The sequence below is a fragment of the Mucor mucedo genome (assembly GCF_025094135.1).
Source record: "Mucor mucedo strain NRRL 3635 chromosome Unknown EV154scaffold_124, whole genome shotgun sequence".
In the NCBI taxonomy this organism is placed as follows: Eukaryota; Fungi; Mucoromycota; class Mucoromycetes; order Mucorales; family Mucoraceae; genus Mucor; species Mucor mucedo.
The window spans coordinates 11,734-36,036 of record NW_026252408.1 but is presented as its reverse complement, the minus strand read 5'-3'; the positions used below and the strand labels follow the sequence as shown (position 1 = coordinate 36,036).

The following is a 24,303-nucleotide window of genomic DNA, read 5'->3' as shown; positions in this document are numbered from 1 at the left end:
AAGGTAAAGTTAAATTATAAAAAGACTATAGGAGTAGTTTGAGACTGTTTTTAAGATGTCTTTATTAATAAATGAAATATACGAGTATTTATATAAAAGACGGTCTGCTGTGTTCATATCTCTAGTGCTATCTTGAAGTTATCATTGATTAACCAAAAATGTATATGATTATTACATAGTCACTAATTTAGTCTTTTTCTAATAAATGTTAAGTCTTCTTAACTCTCTTTGCTTTAAACTAAATTTGAAGTATTTCTCAGACGAATAAATAAGACTTGTGATGTAATACCCTTATAGTTCTTACTATGACATTTATTGTTAAGCTTATATCACAAATGGTATTAGCATGGATAAACCTTTGTTAGCTCTAATATGCCTATAGCCTTGCTAGGTCACCACACCCATAGGAGGTCCCAAACATTAAAGATAAAATTTCCGCATTTTTTTCATAGCCGAAAATTCAGGAAGGGTCGATAAATCTCGGTCGAGAAAAAAGACGGATGATTATTATGGGTAGACAAAAAAGACAGCCGACAATTATCTTCCGTAGATTTTACGTCATCAACTATGACGAATTTGTCATAAAAAGTAATAAATAGTTTATTTTTCTTACTTTACGTCATGAAAATGTCACCACTCATCTAATTATCACCACACATATCTGAACTGCATTAAAAAATTAATCAATAAGACTGCTTTTAGCTGCGAAATTAATCTACTCTAACGCATTAATTTACCGGTGAGTCCACAAAAGTCGGTCGAAATCTACTTCATTTATTTCCTGAGATTCAAAACTGTCTGCTCAAGCTTGAAGGCTCACACTGCGTTTAGTAGCTGTAAGATGTTACTGCATTGATATTTAACACTTTCTTCAGTCATTGAGGATGCCCTTATAGTTACAGAAAACATAGCGGTCGTAAAGTTCAACAGATTCCTCGCGTTCGTTTCTACTTATATGAAGAATATGACGCTGCAACATGCTATACGGCTATATAACTGCACTAAACGGTGCTACGTTGGCAGATAAACCTTTAAGATACGAGAATTTTATTTCAAATATACAAAAACGACTGTACATGTAGTATATCCACGACTAAATTAGTATTAAACGATGTCAGGTTTTCGGATCCCAATGAACAATAGACTAATCAGTTCAAATCAGTAGGTCGCTAAGCCACACACCCAGCTCCGCAGGGGACTGTGGTTTGTTGTTCTTAGTTTTTTACAAGGGGGGCTTACTCGCTGCCCTTCACCGTTTCCTTTTTACCAAAACAAATTTTAAAATGGAAAGTTATTCAGAAATCAACAAGCCACACATCATTGATCTTAACGCTAAGATTAGAGAAATGATTGAAGAAACAGCAGAAATCTTGGTCAAAGAAGAAAAGGTCACCAAGGCAGAGGCTGAGGCCTCGATTGGCTTTCATTATACGGCAACCTCTTTGATTTTAGTCAAACGTAAAAGCCCTTACAATATTTTTACTGAAATGTTGGCCGCCGAAGAGAAAGCCGACTATTCCTCTGGCGATCAACCTCAAGGTAACTTTCCTTACTACATCAAATGTTCACTTAGATACTGACCATGCTTGTTTATATATTAAAGGGGTAGTTTCCAGAGAGAGGCCTACCAATTGTACCAGACACTTGGACCGGAAGACAAGGCTGAAATTGTGAAGAGTGCTCGGATCGACTCTAATTTGAGTGAGGACGAGATGCATTTGCGTCATTCTCGGGTACTCAGTTCCTTCCGAGAACACTTGGCCGCCTACAATACCATTTGTGGTTCAAACTTCTTGCTGCTCTCTGTCCGATTGAAGCCCACTAGTTCGGAAGATGGCTTCCCATCTCCTGTGTTGAACTTTTTCTCTGCTGGAAGTAAGTTGGGCCCGCCCAAAAACAGTTTTGAAAGTAATTGTTAATTTTTTAATATTATCTATAGCGTACTGTAATGGCCTCAAACAAGATTTGGGCCAACAAATTCAGGAAAATATGATATAACGTCTGGGAGTTGCCCAAAGGGCTAGTAAAAAAGGTACGTATCGCTTTGAATTATTTATGCATATGTTACTTACATGACTATTTCAATTAATAATGAGAGTTCACGACCAGAGCGCTAATCTTATTAGAAAAGAGTACAGGGAGAGACTTCTGAAGATGTACCGTAAGTCATTTACTCGCTTTGAATTTCCACAACACTAACTATTACTTAATAGAACAACATCCTGGTACGGAAAATGAAAAAGCCTGTCCCTACAAAAAGGTTTGTGATGGAACTGCTGACTTGGTCATGCGTGGTTTTCCCCGGGACATCCCTATAAAGCACGCTTCAGAGCAAACAATTTGCAACATGAAGACTGTTCTGAGAGCCGTAAAGGGAAACAAAATTTCATTAACTCTTCCGCAGGAGAGAATGGAAGAACCTCCAAACCCTGATGCGGAGCATTAAACGTAAATGTTTTCAGGGCATTTTTCAAAAAATGACCTTTAGCTTTTCTGCGTAAAAAAATTTCGTGTCCCACTTTTTTGGTTCAATTTATTCCGGAGTTTCAAAAGATCAAGAGTCATCAATTTCTTTTTCTCTCTTCTAGGGCTTTCGGAAGAATGTGTTTAATAAACAATGCTGTTTCTCTGAACCCAATGTCTCCCATCATCATAATACATCAATTAAAACAATTGGACAAAGATGGCATATAAGTTAATGGTTTTCAATGCGCAGATGTTTAGTTTTGTCAGTCTCCATATCAACAGGCTATAATAACGATGATGCTTGATTGCATTAGAATCTTGTATAAATTTAACCGAATTAATAATTCTTGCTGGAGATTTTAATATAATTTTAACGCCCCAGACAAAACTAAACTATGCAACCTTCTTGAAAATAAATTTAAAATTGGCCATCTAATCTGCGATAGACTTTCTGCCACACGCCATGGTGCCTACATTGACAACTTAAATTCGAATTATACTGTTTAAGAAAGAGATCTATGCATTTCATTTACAAGATACCATGAACCCTTATATACTACGTTTTAAGCACGTATATTTTTAATATGCATTATCATTTTTCAGTTCCAAATACGTTTAAGCTCATGTGATATTAAAGAAAAGTGTGTCATATCGGATTAGAAAAATTTCCCCGGGAAGGCCGATTAGCCTTGAGTACGGCCGGATTTTTTTTTTTTTTCAAAAAAAATAAATTTACTTTTTAAAAATGTCATGTTTTTTTTTCGCACATCGAATGCCATAAGTGTTTGAAATAAGCACAAGAATGTATGAGTCTTTAAAATAAACACAAAAATGTATACTACATATTCTCTTTAATTGTGAAAGGCTAGAAGTTAGTTTAAGACTTTCTTGATCTTTCTTAAAATAATGCGAAGACAATATGTTTTATTTGATTTTTAATATGTAAGTCAATTTATTATTGAGCATGATGATATCCCATAAAAACTTTGCAGTAAGCTCTAACTAAACAATTAAATTTAGACATAGGGGTAGTCCAGAACTTTTGACAAACAATTATATGCTCGCGAGAGTAGCAATTGCTAGAATATATAATACTCAGGGGAGACGTCAAATTAAAGAAGAATTCATGCTCAAAGAACAATTAATAATTTCGCTCGTAACGGACCGCGAGTTCGAATGTCAAATATTCCCAGTAGCTTGAGTCGCTTTGCCAATGGTTGAGTGATGGGAGAGTCATAATCTGCAGTGACTTTTCGAGTTGTAAATGCCATTATTTAAGGTAAGTACGATACAACGCTAACAAGAACCCTTTGTCGAAAGCCGTGAATTCTTCTCTTGCTGATGTCAAAAGCAATGCGCACTATGGTCTGACTTGTTCTGTTGTACTTTTCTTGTAGTACTTATGGTTAGGTTGGTTTTTTCCACCTATTGAGGGTCTTCCAACATTCGCAGGGGTGGGTGTATTGTGGAACCGAAGTGCGTGCTTGTTTCTATTAGATGGCGATAAAAATTCCCTTGAACAGACATGGCAACGAGATCTATCTATGTCGCATCCGGGTTTTGTGTCTCTGAGAATAACCATTTGGATAATGCCTAGTTATAGATTTAGTTAGTACAATAATAAAGAGGTTGAAGGGTTAGGTTAGACGTAAAAGGTAAAAGGCGATAAGAGAAAAATGGTCGTATTTCTTTTATGAACACGAGATCGCGGCCCCAGCCTACTTCGGTGATTTTTTGACCTCGGCTTTGCTACAGTAAAAATAACCTACGTTCTGGCTGGGCCATTTTCGCGCCAGGATCAAGCCACAGAAGCCACTCAATGCTAATAAGTTGAATAAAAATTGAGTTTATTGATAATGAATAATATATATTAAATCGAGGTATGGTTTTGTGTTGGAGTTAATACAACGTTGTCTGTGAGTGTAGATAATGGTTGCTAATCCTTTTTATCTTTTTTGCAATTTTTCTATCATAACATGCCCAGACCTAACAAAAAAAAGGCTATTAGAAACAGACTTAGAAGAGAAGATGGATGCATTCAATCTGCCGAAGTGGTACTCCCTGAAAGGGAAACCATTGAATTGATTCACGATCAACTAGTCGAGCAAGCTGAGGCGAGTTCTCTTGATCTTATTTTAGATAGCAATACAGAAATAGGTAAAAGACCACTTAAGAACATCACTACATCCAGAACAACAAAATGGAGAAAGAATGCCGAGGCTGCAAAGGTAGATCCAGACCAGACTTTTCAACGTTTTGGATTTGCTGTTGCAAAAAGTGTAGAAACTCAGCAATTAACAAAGTTGATTCCTCACACGGAAAAAGAAATCGAAGGCATCAACAAAATCATGTCTGCTGTCCAGGCTCTTATTTTACCCGTAATGAGTAAGAAGAAGGACGATAATGCTCGGTATTTATCTGTGTATGAATATTGTTTGAATCGTTTGGGTGGAAAAAAGAAACTATTGGCTTCAGAAGGAGCAGCCAAACTATTCTGGCCCCAATACTAAAAGGAATACAGTGGGATGACCATTGTCAAAAGGGCGAACGAGTTCATTGACGAGGGTAAGCTTTCTGATCACTCCCAAGGCGCCCATGTTAAAAGAGTATCACTTTTAAGTGACTCGGATGTCAAGATGGTCGTTTTGAAAGAAATTCGAAAGATGAAACCAGCTCCTCGCTCCTGGATTATCATCAAAAAAATTATCGACGAGCAAATCATTACTTCCGTTCTTGGTGTGGCTGAAAGTGATTTAAGTATGACAACAATTTCCCGTTATTTGTCCGAATGGGGATACTCATACCAAAAAAATAAAAAAACTATTTTTTTTGATATCCATGAAAGAGAAGATGTGATCACCTAGCGAGATGAATGTACTAAAAGAATGGTCGAATACATGAAAAGATCAGAATTTTAAGCTGGTGCCAATGAGGAGGATATTCTTGAGCCAGTTCTGGATGAAGGCAAAAAACAAGTTGTGTTTGTTACGAACGATGATTCCACATTTTATGCAAATGATGGTAAGTACGATCTGTGGTTGTTATAAGATGAGAACCATATCGGAAAAAAGGGCCTAGGATCATCAATAATGGCCAGTGAATTTCAATGCTTTGCCATGGAACCATGAAGAGTGCTGGTTGGACTTCAAGAAGTTTTTCAAAGCGGGTGTGGGCAGAGAGGGGTACTGGAAGTACTCTGACATGTTGGAGCAGCTTCAAGACGATGAAATCCATTTTTTTGAGCTGCTCCTCCCTGGTTGTCAAGCTGTTTTCCTCTTTGACAACAGTTCCAATCACAATGCATTCGGTGATGATGCTCTTGTTGCAAGTCGTACGACACTTAATGAGAAGCCATACAAAGATAACGAGAAGTATCAGTGCAAAGACACAACAGTAATTCTAACCGACGGCACCCGCTTGGAGCAGTCTTTCTTTTACACCAAGAAGACCAGTGTCACTAACCGGCTGGGGTAAGACGTGAAGTCAAAAGATACACGATACTTTAAAGGTATTCGAAAGATTTTGGAGGAAAGAGGCCAATGGCCTGGTTGTGATCTGGAAGGCAAGGCTTGGAAAATGCTATGTAAGTAAAAGGAGGCAGGCCACATATCAATGTGTTGTGCTCGTCACTTTCTTGAAATTAGACTCGACTTTGTGGCGCAAAAGTCGGCTTTGCAGCAAGCCGTTCTTGACTCAAGTCACATTTTCGAGTCCTATCCAAAGTATCATTGTGAATACAACTGGATAGAAATGTACTGGGGTCCCGCCAAAAGAGAGGCACGTTTGAGATGTGATTACACATTCAAGTCTCTTGATAATAACGTATCAAACTATTTGGATCAAGCTTCCAATGTAGTTCATATAAAAGGATTTTTTCAAAGATCTATGAACTATATTGAAGCATACAGTAATTGTTGTGACGGTAGAGAAGTCGTGCAGGAAGTAAAAAAAATTTGTCAGCAAGTCATATTTATCTCACAAAAAAATTAGACGTGATACTGGTTTATTGACTAAATAAAAAAAATTGCACAATGAGCATCGTCACAATGAGTCAAAACCATTAAGAATGAACATTCAGATGAATGTCTAGCTTAGGAATTTGTGGAAATCGATGAAGACTTATAAAATAAAAACAAGAAAATTATCAAATTTGCAAAAATTAACTAACGGTTTATTAAACAAATAAAAGGGGGTTTTTATATACACATTATTTCAGATATTGCTCACAGATGGGCTGATGACGTTCATGGGTAGATTCATCCAGATAATACTCGGATGTAATGATCCCATATAGAAAGGCCATACTGAGATGTCAATAACAATAACAATAACATTCATTCTTAAACAGTGTATGTCTTGTAGCACAATATTCAGGGGAAAATGTAGTTCTTAATTCAGATAGTTGTAGCACCTCAATGTAGCTGATGTAATCTTCATATGTTTTTATATCAATGGTAATATCTAAATGTATGTTTTATACTTGTATGAAGGATGATATGATATCAAGCCTGTACATAAAGTAAATGATCAGTATTTAATATAACAGTATCAATAAGAATTATATCTAGGATTTTCAAATGGAAGATTTAAGAAGTGTAGATAGAGTCATATATTAAGCATATAGCCTCGATCACGACAGGATTCTAGAAAAAAAACACATGCCACCATTTCGATTTCGAAAAAAAAAATTGAAACAAAATCCAAAAAACCGCTATTTAAAAATGAAAGCACGTTACTAATCAGATTATAGGAGGCCAATGACAAGCGAGATTTGAATGTGTGGAAAAACGGTTTGTTTGACACGGAAAAATAAAAGATAAAAAATAGGAAGAATAAGATTAATATTGCTTGTAGGCTTTTTTATTCTTATTAAAAGTGAATCCCTCTTTCATCTCTGAAAGAAAGGGGGTATTTATAGTTATTTAAAGCGTGGGTAAAATTATAGGCTAGTTTGTGTTCATTTGGTATTATTGGCTGTATTTACTAATGACTGATGAGCCTTATCAGTGTAGCCAATCTATTATTCGAAATGGGATCTTCTATTGGAATATCTAGTAACCCTGAGTTGTAAATGTATAGCTCAGGATATTTTATAAGCCATTATTTTTTATGAGTGTTAGGATATTATGTACCTGTCAATCAAGGATCGATGGAATGATTTTATATGCGATTTTATATGTTAAATAGTGCGATTTTAGTACAGAATGTAGGCATAAACACGATAAATTTTTGAATATTTTTTGATGAATTTTTAATGGACGCGTCAAGTGACACTACAAACTCTTTACGGAACCTTGTACCATTATTTTTTCTTCTAAATGATTTTCATTGGATTACTTACTTTGAGATATGGCGTGTTAGTCATAATCATGCCTGTTATCTAGCCCTGTCTAAGAAGGAGGTCGAATTGAATATGTATATAAATGACCCTAAATTTTATGTTAATAAAAGTCAGTTACTTTTTGCAATCTCGTTAATCTTACTTGTTAAATTATATCATCGATTTGTCCATGGATTTGGTTGAGATATTCAAGTAAAATTTAGAATATTCTTATAATTTATAAGTAATCGGTTTTCAATATCCAAGATTCTCTGAATCGTTATAAAAGCAGTATCTTGCTCATCCAGATCGATTGGACATTCCTAATTATCAACACCATCATTAGCAAGGCTTTCACGATACGTATACTCAGAGTCGGCCGTAAAATTCTCTCTATGGATGTCCCAAATTTCTGTGTACACACCCAGAGGATTTTTTTGCAGGTTTGTTTGTAAACATCGGTGAATGATTTCGGACCATTTTGGGAATGGGGGGAAGTGAGCTGGGGGGTCTTTGGGGGTCTATTGGGGGTCTTCATTGGGGGTCAAAAAACGATATAAAAGCGATTACGTAGCATCAAAATAATAAAATTTTTTTGGATAAAATGTATACAAATAATCATAAAAAACGGTTGCTTTGGATGGGGATGTCCAGTCGTAGCGCGATAAAAGCAAATACCAAAATATAAAAGAGAAGGATACTATTGTAAAAAGCATGTTAGAGAACATAACGGTAGTATTGGTATTATCCTAAGCCCGCGTACCTTGTACTTTTAAGAGAGGGAGAAACAGAGGGAAAAATACACTAAAAAAAATTCATTTTAGAAAGGAAAAATGATATGAAAAAGATGGAAATGTCATACCTTACTAGGATTCAGAACGCCAAGAGTGAAAAGCAGCTTTGGAGAGGATATAATATGTTAATAAATGCACAGAAAATAAGGATTAACAAAAACGCGTGTATATTACCCACAGTACACAAAGCAATACTTGCATTCAATTTCCTGTTGATTAATGAACTGTTAACGAGGTTCTTATAATATGTGTATTAATTACCTTAAGACGATGGCTTCTTAAAACAAAACGCAAGTCAATCATATTTTTGATTAAAAAGAAAGAAAGAAAAAATGTGATTTAAAAGCATCAGCATTTTGTTACACAGCATGAGACCAAATCTATAAATGAAGGCAGTGAAAATGTTTTGCAAAACTTCATAATTTCAATTATACTCACAACGCAAAGCAATGTCTTTTAACGTATTCTCTATTCACAATGATGATACTTTCTGCACAAGTTGTAACATAGATCTCAAAACCAATACTAACTTTAACCGTCATCAAAGAATCATCCATGGGCGTGCAAGTAACGCACATGTTGAGTAAGAATTACTATAAAAACAAAAAAGACTTCAAAAAATACATATACTTACCAAAACATCATTGATAGTACTCCTACAAACGATAACCATGATCCAGTAGATGAAACCACTGAAACCGCCGATGCCAATGATTATTTTGATAGCTCGGAAGAGGATGACGGTGCTAACCTTGCCTATCCGTTTGAATCTGATGATGAGTCTCTTTCTGAGTCAAGCAATGATGAAGTTGAAGGACCTAATACCTATCAAAGTACATCTGTCTTTAGCTCTAGTCCTTTCTATCCTTTTAAAAATGAAATGGAAATGAAGATCTTGATGTTCTTTAAGGGTTCACAAGACAAAACATCCATCCGATTAATAAAGAAGACCATGCATTTGCTGCGCGAATTGATTACGATATCCCATCAAGAAAGGGATTTGATTCAGCAAAGACCAGAAGGATTTAATCCTCTGCGCAACATACCAAAGGATGACCGTATTTGCAAAAGCCATGACACCAGAAGAAAATTCCCTCGTCTTGAAGTTGATAAGGCTACTATTCCAAAGGGAGATGACCGGTCTGTGGAATTATTTTTCATAAAGCCATCAAATCATTTGGGTTTGGTTATGGCTAATCAGCAAAAAACTAAACTTTTTAAATCGTTACCAGATTTCACTCCAAACCAGCGTTATCATTTGAATCAAGGACGGAAATGGAAAGATAATAAACATTTCCAGTCGCCAATCGTAGCTAAAGAATTCACAAATGCTGATACGGATTTTTGGATTGGTGATGTAGTCAGTACCCGCCCAAATCAACGACAACGCCAACAACAGCTATATATTATCGCTAAATTTCTGACAGTGAACGATGGCCTCTTTGTCAATGTTTTTCCCATCGATTTTACAGATAATTTCCAGTCAGCAGCTATTGATTCAACTTGATCCAACATTCCCGTAACAGATATACTTTTTTGTATGACGGTTTTCCAGCTTCTTGAACAATGCCATCCTCGATTATGCTCCAAAATAATTGACAATAATGGTGAAGTGAGATATACATCTTTCAATCAACTGATTCCACGCCATTTTGTCATGATGACTGAAGGCCTTAAATTTCGTGAGCGAGTACCATATGTCAGTTCAAATCGACAAATGACAGTTCGGGTAGTTCCTATTTCTTTGTTTTCGGACGATACTAGCGGCAATAGATCTAAAAAATGGAACTGTTTCGACAGCTGGGTGATGGACATTGCTGCGTTCGATCTTGAGGATAGCAACAAGTACGAAAATCATTTCTTTCTGTGTACCAGTAATCACAAAGTCACCGCAATGGAAATGGTTAAGCCTTTGACAGAAGATTTACTCGAGTTGGAAAAAGGAATAGTGATGTATGATGCCGAACTTCAAAAAAATGTTTTTGTGATTGCACCTGTACTGCTTTTTCGTGGAGACAACGTTCGTCAGGCGGAACTAGCCTTAAGGAAAGGATCAAGGGTAATCACCCATGTAGATTCTGTTATTGGTAAGCTGATCCACCAATGCCTATCACCACTGGAAAACAGCCAATAGCCTTGAGGTATAGCTCCGAAACGTACACTGCTGAGTCAAGAACATTAGAAGATTTTCTTTCTTTTGTAAACCCGGAACAACCAGAGCGTTCATCCCCGGTTTATCTTCCTAACAGAGGGCGGGTAACAAACCAAGGAAACATAAAAGAACCTGGAAGTTCGAACAAATGGGGAGAAATCGGGTTCAAGCTAACAGGTGCTGAGGATTTGTTGAAGTTAAAGGCGGTCGATTTGTCTCAAGATTTGCCTGTAGAAATCTTGCACACTTTGCTTTTGGGAATGACCAAATACTGTTTTAAACTCGCTCATGACTTTTTTTAAACGATGTACAGCTTCAACTGTTAAGTCTATTTTTCCGAAACTACAACTTCAAAGCATTGCATTGCAACCTTACATCTTCATTAACCGCATTTCGCTCTTTTGTCGGAAGAGATTTCAAAATCCTCGTACAACTACTCCCAACACTTTTGCAAAAAGCAAACTTTTTCAATCCTTCATTGTTCGATGAAAATCAAGATTCCTTTAGATCCATGTTTGAATGCTTTGACAATCTCGGCTTACTCGCTTCACTGGTATACATGGAAAAAATCGACAATTTTCACTACTACAAGCAAATATTAGATATAACTGTGTCAAAGACCATCACAGCTATGGACGACTTACATCATACGACCGTTTTGACTAGAAGAAGATCTGCTGCTGCTGGAACAGAAGCTATCACCAAAATGAACTTTTCGTCATTGTGCAACCGACTGAAATCCCATTTATTGATCCATATTTGACAAGATGTTGAACGGTTTTCCGGTGGTCCTCATACCGAGACTGAAAGAGGTGAGCAGCAACACAAGTTCATGCGTGAGCTGTTGTGCCATACTAACAGACAGAACGGTGGGCGAGATGTTGCTGTTCGATTTGCCGAAGAGTTCATGCTTCGTCATATCAGTCAAGGTGGTTTATTTGTTAAGGATCCGTCTTTTTCAGTTTGGGAAACGTGTGGCGTCAAAGTTCTGGAATCGTTTGATGCAACGATTAATCAAAGCGAGCTTGAATTATTAGACAACATCAACAGCCAGAAAAAGCTTGCACTTTGAACTACTGGTGTCTTTCGCAATGGTAACAGTTCCAAGTCAAGCGGTCTTTCCCTTGGTAAAATTGTTATGAAAAACGGCCAAGACTTCCTCGTCCAAGCATATGATTTCGTTTGTCATGACTCCTTTTCGCAAGGTCCACAATCAAGTATTTATGAAAGCTGCGTTTTAGATGTTGCTGGCAATGTTATAACTCGTAGACTACCAGGTGACGATTTTGTAATTGCTGGTCATGAACAAAATCGCGTTGAATTCTTGCTGGACATGTCACAACCTCCTATCTCTTCGGATTACGACACTTCTTCGACGTTGAGTATTAACAAATCAAAATTCGGTAGCATTTGGTGGCTTCTCAACACGCGTTGTAGTTTGGAAAAAATCGTAAGATTACCAAACTTTTAGATATATTTATTCACACATTATTTTGTTATAAAAAAAACGTAAAGGACCTTTTTTTTTTAATTTTTTGTTAAGTTCATTTGAAAAGCCGTCCACGTCATGCAAACATGATTTGGGGGCGGATTTGAAGTGGTGGGGGACACTTGGGATGTAAACAAAATAACAATGATGCACAAATTTGTCTTAATGGGGAGCCTTGGGGGGACGCTATGCATTTTTTTTTTTAAAAAAAATAGCATCCAATGGATTTCATTTATTTTTGGGATTATCATTCACCCGTGTGTGACTCAGCCTAGAAAGGCAATGGCTGCTCTGGGTGTGTAGCCAAAGGAATCATCATTGTTATCACCATCACCATAGTCTGAATCGTCATCATCAAAAGCGCTCATATCATATACTCTTTCAGTTCTAGGACCAGGTTTACAGAATGAGGAACCAGTTTTCTTTGCTTTTTTTTTTAAGTAGTTAATCCTATTTTCAAATTTTTTGTTGTTCTCTATAATACAAGGACAAACTCCACCCTCGTCAAGAAATTCATATACGTAATCCTGCTTGAGTTCCAATACATCGCAGCTTTCATAGGGTTCATACATACAAAAACAATGACCAGAAGGTAGAAGTCTAGGATCGTATCCACGGTTAGGAGTGTTTTTGCTTTTTGGCATAAGTTTTTATTTTATTTTTTATGTAAAATTAAGAGAAGGGAGAGACTGACCGACTTTAAAAAATCTTGCTTATCGTACAACACAATTTTGTCTTATACATAGAATTTACTTCGTAAGACATCAACATTATGCGCTAGAGGTATATGTTTGTTAAAAAAGTACATGAGAGAAAGAAGGGGAATTTCGGTTTTTAGAAATATATACGGTGTATTTTAATTTATGCACTATTCATGCATAACATACTGATGACGATGTTATCGTTTTCGTTGGGGGGTCATTATCTTTTTCCAGTGTGACATTATTTAAAACTCAAAATGACATTCTGTCCTAAAAAGCGAAATTACAGAACATAATTCCCTTCTTTTGGGGGTGAATTACATTAATGTAATTTTATACAATTTCGGTACATCAGCCTTATAATTGTTTACCCTTATTTCAAAGTTTTAGTTTTTTATCCAGCTTCTTAGCGGGATTTTGAATTAGGACGTATGCTGTATCTACCTAACCTATTTATTACAGCACATAGTAAAGGATTATTTACAGTAGAATCTAATTTGCAGGTGATCTAGATATCATCTCTGTAATTTTTAAAGAAATTCGTACATGTTAATCCAGTGGGGATGCTATTATTTCTCATTTATATAAGCACTTTTTGGCATATTAGTTTTAAGCAGCTAGTTTTTGTACAGGGTAGGTAGATAGAAACTACCACTTTTGTCAGTGTGATAGTTTTTGCCATTCTCAATTAGACCCTTTTTTAACATTTTTTTAACCGGTGACTGTTATCTAATTGATATTGTAACTAGCGATACTAGATCTTCATTTGGAAGAAGGTGTACGTAATCTAGAAGGCAATTTAAAAAGCATGGATATAGACCATGTCTTGGAATCCACGAAAGACTTATTGAACCGGGGTGTTGCTAAATTAAATGAAAGATTGGCGGTGTATTCTCGGGAGTACGTGGAGGTACTGGAGTTAGATGACCCTATCCGACTCGGTGAACTCTCTGCAAGAATGGTATAATTCCAACAACAATTGGATGTTTTCAAGAAACAACTGAACGAATGCGAATCGAAGGAAGACGATTCTAAGGTGGTCAAACCTAAGCGCGATTATGTTAATCGAATCATGTCAACCAAGGATGTCCCAAAGTTCCAAACGAAGGCCATGCTTCCTAATCTTCCTTTTCCCGAGGAAAAGATTGTCTATGAAAACACTGAACATTTTTTGAAGATGTTTGAGAAGGAAATTATGTTCGCTGGCGCTAATATGGAGGCTGATTGGAGTCGAACAATTGGATTTTCTGTCCATTTTGATGACGATAGCTGGGTGGAGTCAACCTTACTCAAATGTGATTCTTAGAAATTTCCTCGTGCGACGTTCATCGAAAAGTTTGTTACTGAAGACGATCATCGTTATGCGTCTGCCAAGGTCTTCACCATGGAAATGAACAAGGATAAGTCTATTTCGGGTTACACAACCAGGTTTATCAAGACGGTATCTGAGGCGAATCTGGATAAGAACAATGATATGATTGTTCAAAGATTCATGGTTTCATTAACCGAAGAAGACCAACGTGAGGCCCGTATCGCTTGGTATTCTAACAAGGATTCTACGTGGACTGTCGACAAGTTATCTAAGATTGCTCGTGATTTTTTGGAAGATGTCGTATTTGGGTACGATCCACTTAAAGAATAATTAAGCAAATCGTTTAAATAAATAAACTACGAAATTAAAACAACCTTTGATGTTGCATATCAGCATACGCTTGTATACTGCTATACAACTTCTCCTACTTCGAGTACATACTTCTATATAAAAGATTGCATGATTGGCCTAAATACGATATACGAATGACAGTTGGATGCAGAATGCTATACCACTGAGTTACGATATCACCGATCGAGAAGAGAAGCTTCTCAGATCAATCAAAAATTATAAGAAAGAGAAACTTAATATTAATAGTTCTCTCAATGGATTAGCTACCCAGAGAGAGAATAGAACAGCTATTAATATAAATGGTTCATTTACTTATATATCGATATAATTATACTGCCGATAAAGAGTATAAAGAAATAGTGTATGAATTAATGGATACCTAGCTTCTACAACCAAATATACAAATATCGATAAGACATTTTATATTTGGGATCGTAATTTATTCATTACAAAGATAATGAATAAATGATCAACTATTATGTTCTATTGCCAATTACACTTGACAAACAAGTATGTATCTTTTACAGTAACCGTTGCATGATCTGATAAATAAGTGTCTCGTAATACTAAAGATTTATTAGCATACTCATGCTCCCGATCCACTGATATGGGACAACGTTATCTGGAAACAATTATAACGAGTAGTATGCATTTAACCCAAGGCGGGAAACAAAGTATAGATCTATTCCAAAACCAGAAAGGTTGACTCATCATTAAAACTCAGGAGAGTTGTGCAATATAAAAAGGATAAATTATTTCATAGCAGCAGAGTTCTTTTAGTCTATTTTGACCCCTAATAAAAATATACTTTTATCTCATTACTTTTCTATGTAATATTTGTCAAATACCACAGAAGATACTCCCGTCAAGTACTATGGTCGTGGTGGAGGTTTTAGCTCCGCTGTTATTAAGTGGGCTAATTCTGGACGAAGAGCAGTTGTCGTATTTGGGTATGATTTATTTGAGAATAAACAAATAAATCGAATAAAATAAAAAACATGGAATAAAAACATCCTTTAATATTGAGTAACATCATACACCTGTATACTGCTACACAACGACTCCTACTATGAGTACATATTTCTATATTAAAAGATTGCTTGATTGGCTTAAAATCGATATATAGAATTCTATACCACTGAGTTACGATATTACTAATTGGGAAGAGAAGCTTCTCTGATCAAATCAAGAAATATAAGAAAGAGAAACTTAATATTAATAGTTCTCTCAATGGATTAGCTACACATAGAGAGAATAGAACAGCTATTTATATAAATGGTTCATTTACTTATATATTGATAAACACAACTTATACGACTGTGAGTGTATCAGAGAAGTAGTGCATGGAATATTTGGATGCCTATTTTCTACAACTAAATATACAAACATCGATAAGATGTTCTATATTTAGGATTACATATTTACCCATGTCTTAGATAAAAATAATTAACAGAATGGATAAATGATCAGACATAACTACATGTTCTACCACAGCCGATTAAACACAAAAACCTTATGCATCTTTTAACTAGCCACCATTACACAATACCTTACTGGAATTCTATATTTTAAACAGAACAATAAGAGTGTCCCAGATCGGTTGATTCAGGGCGACGTTATTTGAAATCAATTCTAACGAGTAGAATTCATTTAATGTAAGGCGGGAAACTGAGTATAGATTTATTACAAGAGCAGAAAGGTTGACTCAACACAACTACCAGGGGAAGTTGCTCAATATAAAAAGGATCAATTATTTCATCGCAGCAGAGTTCTTTTAGTCTATTTTTACCTCGAATAAAGATATACTTTTTTCTCATTACTTTTTCATTGTAATATTTTTGTCAAATACCACAGCAGTAGGTGGGAAATCTGCTGGTGACAAGAAGTTATTTTGCAAAATTCATGGAAAGAATCGTACTGTTGTGAGTCCAGCTTCGGACATTCAAAGTATAACCACAATAGAAAACAACTTCTTTCCTCAACATTATTAGTTTAAGACAAACACCAATTACTACCTTCGTACCTTTGCAAGATATATTATACAAATAGTTTATCCAGAATATTTAGTATAAATACTCTTCTAGATTTAATCATTAAACAATTATCTTTTACTTGAATAAATAATCTGTGACTTAAGCTACTCGAACTCTAATTCATGTCTGTCTGATCAACTTCTAAAGACCGACTTCTCTAACTTATTTTAGTACACATGTGACGGCCGATTGTAGTGATGCCCCTGGTCCCAGCGCTCCTAACAAATTTTACGGTAATAGAAACGTTTTCCACAAGGCCGGTTCATCTTCTGGTAAACCCTGCAACTACTGCAATAAGGCTTGGTCTCCAGGTCACAGGTGTTAGGAGTTTCTGCAAATGAAGAGACAACAAAGTTGCCAACGGTTTGATAAAACCATTCGGGCGTTGAAGGTCAGCTCCTGTGAAGCTGCACCCAGTGAACCCACTAAGGAAGAAAGTGAGGATGAAAACGATATGGACATTGTATCATACATGGAACAAAAATCCTATGAAGGTAAAATAGTTAACATGGGCACAAAATTAGATGCATTTAAACTAATTACGCCTATTATTGTTCATGGAATTGAACTATTAGCAAAAATTGATACAGGGAGCGAGGCAACTTGCCTTTTCTTATCTTCGTATAACAAGAAGTTAAATTTATTTAAAATAAATCGCTTAAAAGGAACCTTAAATTTTATTTCGAGTGATGGGCATAGTGCGAGAATCGGTATAACTGATCCGCTTAAGGTAAATTATTTAAACAACATTTCATTTAATCATCAATTTGAAATAATTAAGTTTAATGAGTCCATGAACTACGATGTATTATTGGGAACTGATACCTTATCAAAATTGAATATCAGATGTGGTGATCTGCTATATTGTTGCTGCATTACATAAGTCCATATCTATGACATCAATAGGGGGTTTCAGAATCCAAAACCTTAAATTCTGCAAAAAAATTTCTGGTATATGATTGGTCAATGATTTTTTGCAAGTTTTTGCAACAAAATAGTTGCAAAAACAAAAAAATAGTCTAAATTAGTGTTAAAATTTAGTGTTCCATGACACAATATTTCATGCTTCATCGACATAATTCACTTATTCATCGCTTTTTTTTTAAAAACTTAACATAATAAACGATTCAAATTTTTAACTATGGATATTACGAAGCTTTCGACGAACGATACAAATAGTCACCCATCTCCAGTCGCTCCTAACATCCGCAAAGATAAAGGTAAAGAGAGGGAGGTGCTACCCAGAAATGTCGAATTAAACAACAACCAGAAATAAGACAAGCGGAAGGCTCTACAAGTACCCAGTCTGATGATCAACATAGAAAAAACAGGTCATGGTTTGTCGGAGAAGGTGATGACAATAAACCGGCAATGGACCGCGTCAAGGATTTTTTGTTGGATAACAATGGCAAGTACCTTGATATTTGGAGTGGTATTCCAGATAAAAGAACGGGAAATACAACCCAGGGAAAATCACGACCATGGGTATCTCAACAATGTGCGGACGAGTTTGCCAAGCATGGCATCAAACGAAAGAAGGAAACTATTCGCACCCAAATTATGAATATGTTGGCGTCGTATGGAGAAGCGGCAAGACTCTTTAACCAAACGGGTGCAGGAGCTAAAGGCGACGTCCCAGGTGTAAGCATGTCCGAAGAGTTCAAGAGTAAGCGATGTAATATATTGTCCTTTATACCATGCTCACCTATAGATATTCGTAGAAAAAGTATTGGAAACATGTCCCCAGTACTTCGAATTGGAGCCACATCTTTCTGATAGGTTTACGGACGATTCTTGGGCTGCAGACACAGGAACTATTCAAGATAAGCCTTTCAATAAAGAAACGTTTATTGAGAGTATTCACAATAAGCGATCAATTGATGACGTTGCCGGTGAAGAGTCTGAGAAGGATAACGAAGACAAGAAGAGCAAAAGAAACAAAAAACAAAAAAAAACAAAAAACTCCTAGTTATGTATGATGAGCTTATGGAACGTCTTGCAATTGAAACTGGAGCTAATGGCAATCGTGCTGGTAGAAGTGAATCATGTTCAAATGCTACCAATGACAGTGAAAAGTCGACGTCTGTTGCGGCTCTGGAAACATGCATAAAAGAAAGAACAAGGCAGAATGCAGAGGCCAAATGGAACGATAGTCTCATGCAGATAGGGAATCGTCGTTTTGAGCTTTTAAAACTAGACCTGCCAATTGAGACAGTCAACACGATCTATGAACAAGAAGTAGAGCTTCTTAAAAGAGGTCCGTTAGAATAATAAACTATTTTTTTTTATTTTCTTCAAATTTTCTAACTATTTTTGACAAATTGTTCCTTTTTTTGACGCCGTGTCCCTGGCTACCTTCTGTTCTTTGGTGCTTTTGTTGGAAGAAACATTGGGCTCTTGGTCCATAGCGTCACTTTTGGGCTGGGGTGTGTGTCCGTTGTAATCATTGTCATCATAAGCAACATCATCCACATCATCCAAAAGTATGTTATGGAACATGGCGCAAAGACGTATCCAACGCATAACGTGGTACAAGTCTTCTTTAACGTTGATCTTGCACCGAAGATTCCTAAGGCTGCCAAATCTCATCTTCAACACCCCAAAGCAGTTCTCGATGCTAACTCTAGTTCTTGCATGCAGGTAGTTAAATGTCTTCATCTCCTTGGTAAAACCACCCTTTTCATTGTCTCTGTAAGGGATGATTACATTCTTTTTCAGAATGTAACCAGAGTTACCCAGGAGATACTCCTCACCTTCAAAGTACTTGTCAAAATGTTTTCCCAAGTCAGAACTTCCAAAAACTCGAGAATCGGTTCTACATCCAAGAAAACCGGTTGCAAAAAAATGATTCTTCTGTCTGGATCACAAACGGCCATCGTTTGAATGGAGTATCTTTTTTTTCTGTTAAAGAACTCCAAACCTCTGAACTTTGGTTTATATTCCAGACGAATGAGGGTACCGTCAACAAAGCCAAGACAATCTGGAAATCCATTGTTCTTTTTGGTGATGTCCTTGATTTTTTCTTTTTGCTCCTTGCCAGGCCATTTAATGACATCGCTCTCCATCGACAACATGACATCAAAGAACCTTGTTGTAAAGGCATGAACAGACCCCTCACTGATACCTGCTAGCCTGGCAATTCTTCCAACTGAAGCGCCATTTCCATCGCTTCCCAGACGAAGTAGTACTACCATCAGTTGCTTTCTGACGCTTGTCTGTTGGCGGCCTGATTCGGAAGACTGATAGAGCCTGTGTCCTGATACCAAGGTTACGATTTTTTCAAAAGATTCTTCGGACATTCGCATATCTTGGTTGAATCTGGTCTCATCCAATGAGTCAACAAAGCGTTCCCATCTATCATATCTTCTAGGAATACTTCTTCTAGGTCTCAGGTACCGATGGCTCTCCAAGGATTGAAGCTTCAACAATACGGGGTCGTTCATAAAAGCGGTTCTAGCCATAACTATCTCGTATTCATTAAATCCTTCGTTTTTCATGGTATTTAAGGTAGCTGCAGCCTGTTTCAAATGGTTTTTGGCAGCTTCTTGAGTTTTTTTAAGCAAAGTTTGTCTTCTGGATACTTTTGGCATAATTTTAAACGTAATTAATGTGTTTTGAGTGAAAAGGGACGACATTACATCATCTTTACAATTTATTTTTTAGTATCTAATTAAGGGGGGGGGGGACTCAGAAAGTGATAAATATAATTGGCTTAGAAAGTTACACCAATATTTTTGCAAACTTAAAATTTTTCATTCTGAAACCCCCTAATACATTAAGAATGATTAAGGAATCAATTATCCAATATAGATAGTTAGTACTATCATATCAAAAGGTTACAAGAATACAGTGACTAAGGCTTACTAAAGATATGGAAGTACAATGTGTCTAAGATGACAGTAATTCCAAGTTTAACATATTTACAAAATAAGCAGTTAAGGGTAACAGGATACACACTGGGAATATGATAACAACTTCAAAGATACACTAAAGATAGTGGTACAGCAGATAGTCTTTTTTATATAAATACTTGTTCATTTTATTTCATAATAAAGACAATCTTATAAACAGTCTCAAATTATTCATAAACTGCCTTATAATTTTTACTTACATCTAAACACGACATCGGACTATCTGGTGTAGCCTATAAATATGATGGTAATCATGATGAATTGTCCAATATGAAGAGAGAGGATGAACAATTCATAAATATAAACTTTGCAAACGAGAATGAAGAAAAACCCGATGAAACTTCTGCTGGAACCAATGATGAACAAGCTACGTTTCACGAGTGCATACAACCATCATTAATAGCAAACAAAAAAATCCCTCTTAAATCCTTTTGTACTGTTCCTGAAAGCATTATTCACATTTGTTGTATTCGAGGAGTTTATACACCACAGTATTGGTATACTCCGACGATTGAAGTAATTTATAATCTTTGATATTTTGACATATGTCAGCTGCTCATCTAAAATTCACGTAGCACTAAGGGGAATTTCCCTGTTATGGACTGTTATTTTTATTATCCCTGATGTACCTTGCGGGATATTGACAGCTTGGATGATTTATAATGAAATCTACCCACGATGGTAGTTTTCCCGTTTACAGTTATGGTTATGTTCAATGTGTATAAAAGAACTCTTTATTTTTATATTTAATAAAAACAAGTTATTTTACAATCCGGTTAATAATTAGTCTTGTAGATTATTTTCTTTGTTGTATTTTTCAACATTGACACTAAGGAAGGGGCTACAAGTTATACGAAACAGTATAATACTCTTATAAACTTCGTACAACTGTAGATAAGCAGATTGAGGAGTGGTTATCTAATGGCACTATCATAAAATCGAGAAGAAATCCTTCCTTTAATAGTTCACTATTATTAGTTCCAAAGCGTGATAAGCTGGGTAATATCGTACCGCATCGTGTAGTTACTGATGTACACGGATTGAATAATCTGATAGACCCCATAAATTACAGCAGTAGAATAATTAAAGATATATTTAATAACATGCAAGGAAGCGAAGTATTTACCACGCTTAATTTAAAGACCGCTTATCATCGTTTTCTCGTAGATCCCAAATCACAACATAAGTTGACGCTTAAATATAATAACCAAGCATATTGCTTTCAAGGCTGTTGTTTTGGATTGAAAACGATAACAGCAATATTCTCTAAAGGGATGGATATCGTCATCGCTGATCTTCCATTTGCTGAATGTTATGTTATATTGATGATGTTGTTATCCATGGATGTATTCAAGATCATGCTATACATGTTAAAAAGTTATTGATCGATTAACTGAAGTAAAATTGATTTCAAATGTTGATAAATGTTCTTTTTTCCAAAAGACTGTAAGATTGCTTGGATTTATCATTGATTCCACAGGAACTCGGATCGACCAAGTTAAATTATCTGGTATAAGTTTGTGGCCTAAGCCACAATCAGCAAACCAAGTTCGGCGACTGATGGGTTTAGTTCAATATTTTGCTGACTATGTCCCCATGATCTCTCGTATTGCTGATTTCATAAACATGTCGTATTTCCTCCAATAAAGATCGTATAGAATGACCTTCAATATGGTTAAATTATAATATTCGAGTGGTACTCTCATATTACCAGTATAATCTTGTTACAGATTATATATTCGGAATTATATTATTATTGGTTGTTATGACGCTCTTTGATCTGTTACTGAAGTATCAGCAAATGAGAAATTTTCACTTAATAATTCGGGTCAATCAATATGATAAAATATTGATTGACTGGAGACCATATAATTCTAATTGCCATGTTTCAGAAGATAGAAACAAGCCAGTACCTATTCTTTACCAGATTCAATCTCCCAGATGTTTTGATAGAAAAAGCGTCCTCCCTTTTGCGATGACCTTCTCTCCATCAATATTATAATGATTGTTTTGACTTTGCAGTATATACCTTATTTAGTAATTCGGACTGTTCTTTTTTTTTTTTCTTTGCGCGGCCAAGCGAAGCGCAGGTCGAAGCAACAGACATGTATGAGTATAATAAACACTTACTGAGCTGGGAGGGGCTGTAAGTCCCGACCTACACAGTACATAAAACATTGAGTGAAAAAAATAATGATTAGCATTGAGTGAGCTGGGAGGGGCTGTAAGTCCCGACCTACACAGTACATAAAACATTGAGTGAAAAAAATAATGATTAGCATTGAGTGAGCTGGGAGGGGCTGTAAGTCCCGACCAACACAGTACATAAAAGATTGAGTGAAAAAAAATTATTGATTAGCTGTTTCCGAATATTGGGTGTCACAACTATAAATAAAAAATAAAAAAGCGTTAACTTTGTTCAGCCCCTTTTTTCACGAACAATAACAAATGTCTAACATTGGTGATCACGAATTTATTCATTTCGATGGAAGTAGTCCACGACGTCAAGGCAGAGCAAGACTCAATGCAGCAGAGTCAGCTAATCCCAGAGGGTGGAAGACAGTCCAGTCGAATCAACATTCCCAGAGCTCCGAGATTCAGTAACGGTAATAGAAACTCGAACGAAGACCCTGAGATCCAGAATGACGCTACCAGCAACACTGATCCAGAAAGTGAACCAACATCTTCTTCAACAGGTAAAATAGAAAATGAACGCAAAAACAAGTATTCTGAACCTTTTTTTTTTTTTTTTTTTTTTTTTTTTTTTTTTTTTTTTTTTTTTTTAGCCAGAGATCATGACCTAAATCGTGCCTGTCATGAAAATTTTGAAGAGACAAATCTTCTTCGTGAGCGTAGAGGTATATACCGTGGAGATGCAACTTCAGATTTTTATGGACGCCATAATTTACAAGGGATGACAGAAAGATGCCCTTATTGCCATGCTATGCTGTTTAAAGAAGAACAAGCGACCAATCAAAAATTTTCTTTTTGCTGCAGTAATGGAAAAGTCAAAATTGATATCGTAGCTATGCCAACCATTCTCATGCAAAAACTTTTGACAGGTGAGCATCCTACCAGTACTGAGTTCAGAAAAAATATCAGAATGTACAATAATGCTTTTGCATTTACCTCATTTGGAGCCGATCACGAGGATGAGATGTTCAGTGGATCAAATCAAGGATCATTCACGTTCAGAATCCAAGGAGGAATCTACCACCGATCTGCCCCATTAACTGTCAGTGAAGGTAGAAAGCCTGTTTTTGCTCAGGTTTACTTGAGTGATCCTAACTTACGCGTCCAGCAGCATATCAATTTCAATGAAGTTTTGGATCGTCAGTTGGTTGCTCATTTGAATCAAATGATGGATGACGTATCACCGTATGCCAGTCTTTTTGAAAATGCTAGACAAAGATTTTCGGCAAACACAGTTGATGGCCAAAATGGTGTCAAAGATTTGTATGTTTATGTACGTGGAAACCCTGGACTTGGTCGGCAATACGATGTGCCTATTGCAGACGAAGTTGCAGCATATATTGCGGATGCAACAGTACCGGATGAAATCACGAAAGGTAGTAGAGAAGTCGTCGTCTTTTCAACTGCAAATGGATTTCCCAAAAAATGAATGACTGTCACAGTTCATACGATTCCTTACATTTTGCATTGATGTTCCCTGGAGGTGATGACGGATGGAACACTAATTTGGAACTGAATTTAGACAATGAGGTCATTCAAAGAAATCAAGAAAGGGATGAGCAGAGTTTAAGCAGTAACCGA

General features: G+C 36.2%; 6 protein-coding genes across 6 annotated transcripts; 5 read left to right on the top strand and 1 right to left on the bottom strand.

The window, feature by feature from the left end:
* Window positions 1–1,253: 1,253 nt before the first annotated feature.
* On the top strand, window positions 1,254–2,459 carry EV154DRAFT_523699 (uncharacterized protein). The gene is made up of 5 exons (XM_051603131.1): window positions 1,254–1,539; window positions 1,621–1,875; window positions 2,009–2,032; window positions 2,099–2,161; window positions 2,214–2,459. The coding sequence occupies exons 1-5, from the start codon at window positions 1,284–1,286 to the stop codon at window positions 2,444–2,446; spliced, it is 831 nt and encodes a 276-aa protein (XP_051453088.1). The 5' UTR covers window positions 1,254–1,283; the 3' UTR covers window positions 2,447–2,459.
* A 6,570-nt stretch (window positions 2,460–9,029) lies between these two features.
* On the top strand, window positions 9,030–10,087 carry EV154DRAFT_568381 (uncharacterized protein; the record flags this gene model as incomplete). Its single annotated transcript, XM_051606074.1, has 2 exons — window positions 9,030–9,163; window positions 9,232–10,087. 2 exons carry the CDS (start codon window positions 9,030–9,032, stop codon window positions 10,085–10,087), a joined length of 990 nt encoding a protein of 329 aa, XP_051453087.1.
* A 33-nt stretch (window positions 10,088–10,120) lies between these two features.
* On the top strand, window positions 10,121–12,149 carry EV154DRAFT_606206 (uncharacterized protein; the record flags this gene model as incomplete). Its single annotated transcript, XM_051607523.1, has 4 exons — window positions 10,121–10,667; window positions 10,862–10,962; window positions 11,046–11,455; window positions 11,543–12,149. The coding sequence occupies 4 exons, from the start codon at window positions 10,121–10,123 to the stop codon at window positions 11,802–11,804; spliced, it is 1,320 nt and encodes a 439-aa protein (XP_051453086.1). The 3' UTR covers window positions 11,805–12,149.
* Window positions 11,871–12,203, top strand: EV154DRAFT_568379 (uncharacterized protein; the record flags this gene model as incomplete). Its single annotated transcript, XM_051606073.1, has 1 exon — window positions 11,871–12,203. One exon carries the CDS (start codon window positions 11,871–11,873, stop codon window positions 12,201–12,203), a length of 333 nt encoding a protein of 110 aa, XP_051453085.1.
* A 284-nt stretch (window positions 12,204–12,487) lies between these two features.
* On the bottom strand, window positions 12,488–12,865 carry EV154DRAFT_485832 (uncharacterized protein; the record flags this gene model as incomplete). The annotated part of the gene is made up of 1 exon (XM_051598781.1): window positions 12,488–12,865. The coding sequence occupies one exon, from the start codon at window positions 12,863–12,865 to the stop codon at window positions 12,488–12,490; it is 378 nt and encodes a 125-aa protein (XP_051453084.1).
* A 4,090-nt stretch (window positions 12,866–16,955) lies between these two features.
* EV154DRAFT_575548 (uncharacterized protein) lies at window positions 16,956–18,889 on the top strand (the record flags this gene model as incomplete). The annotated part of the gene is made up of 5 exons (XM_051606455.1): window positions 16,956–17,348; window positions 17,775–17,838; window positions 17,901–18,284; window positions 18,340–18,510; window positions 18,588–18,889. 5 exons carry the CDS (start codon window positions 16,956–16,958, stop codon window positions 18,887–18,889), a joined length of 1,314 nt encoding a protein of 437 aa, XP_051453083.1.
* Between the last annotated feature and the right edge of the window lie 5,414 nt (window positions 18,890–24,303).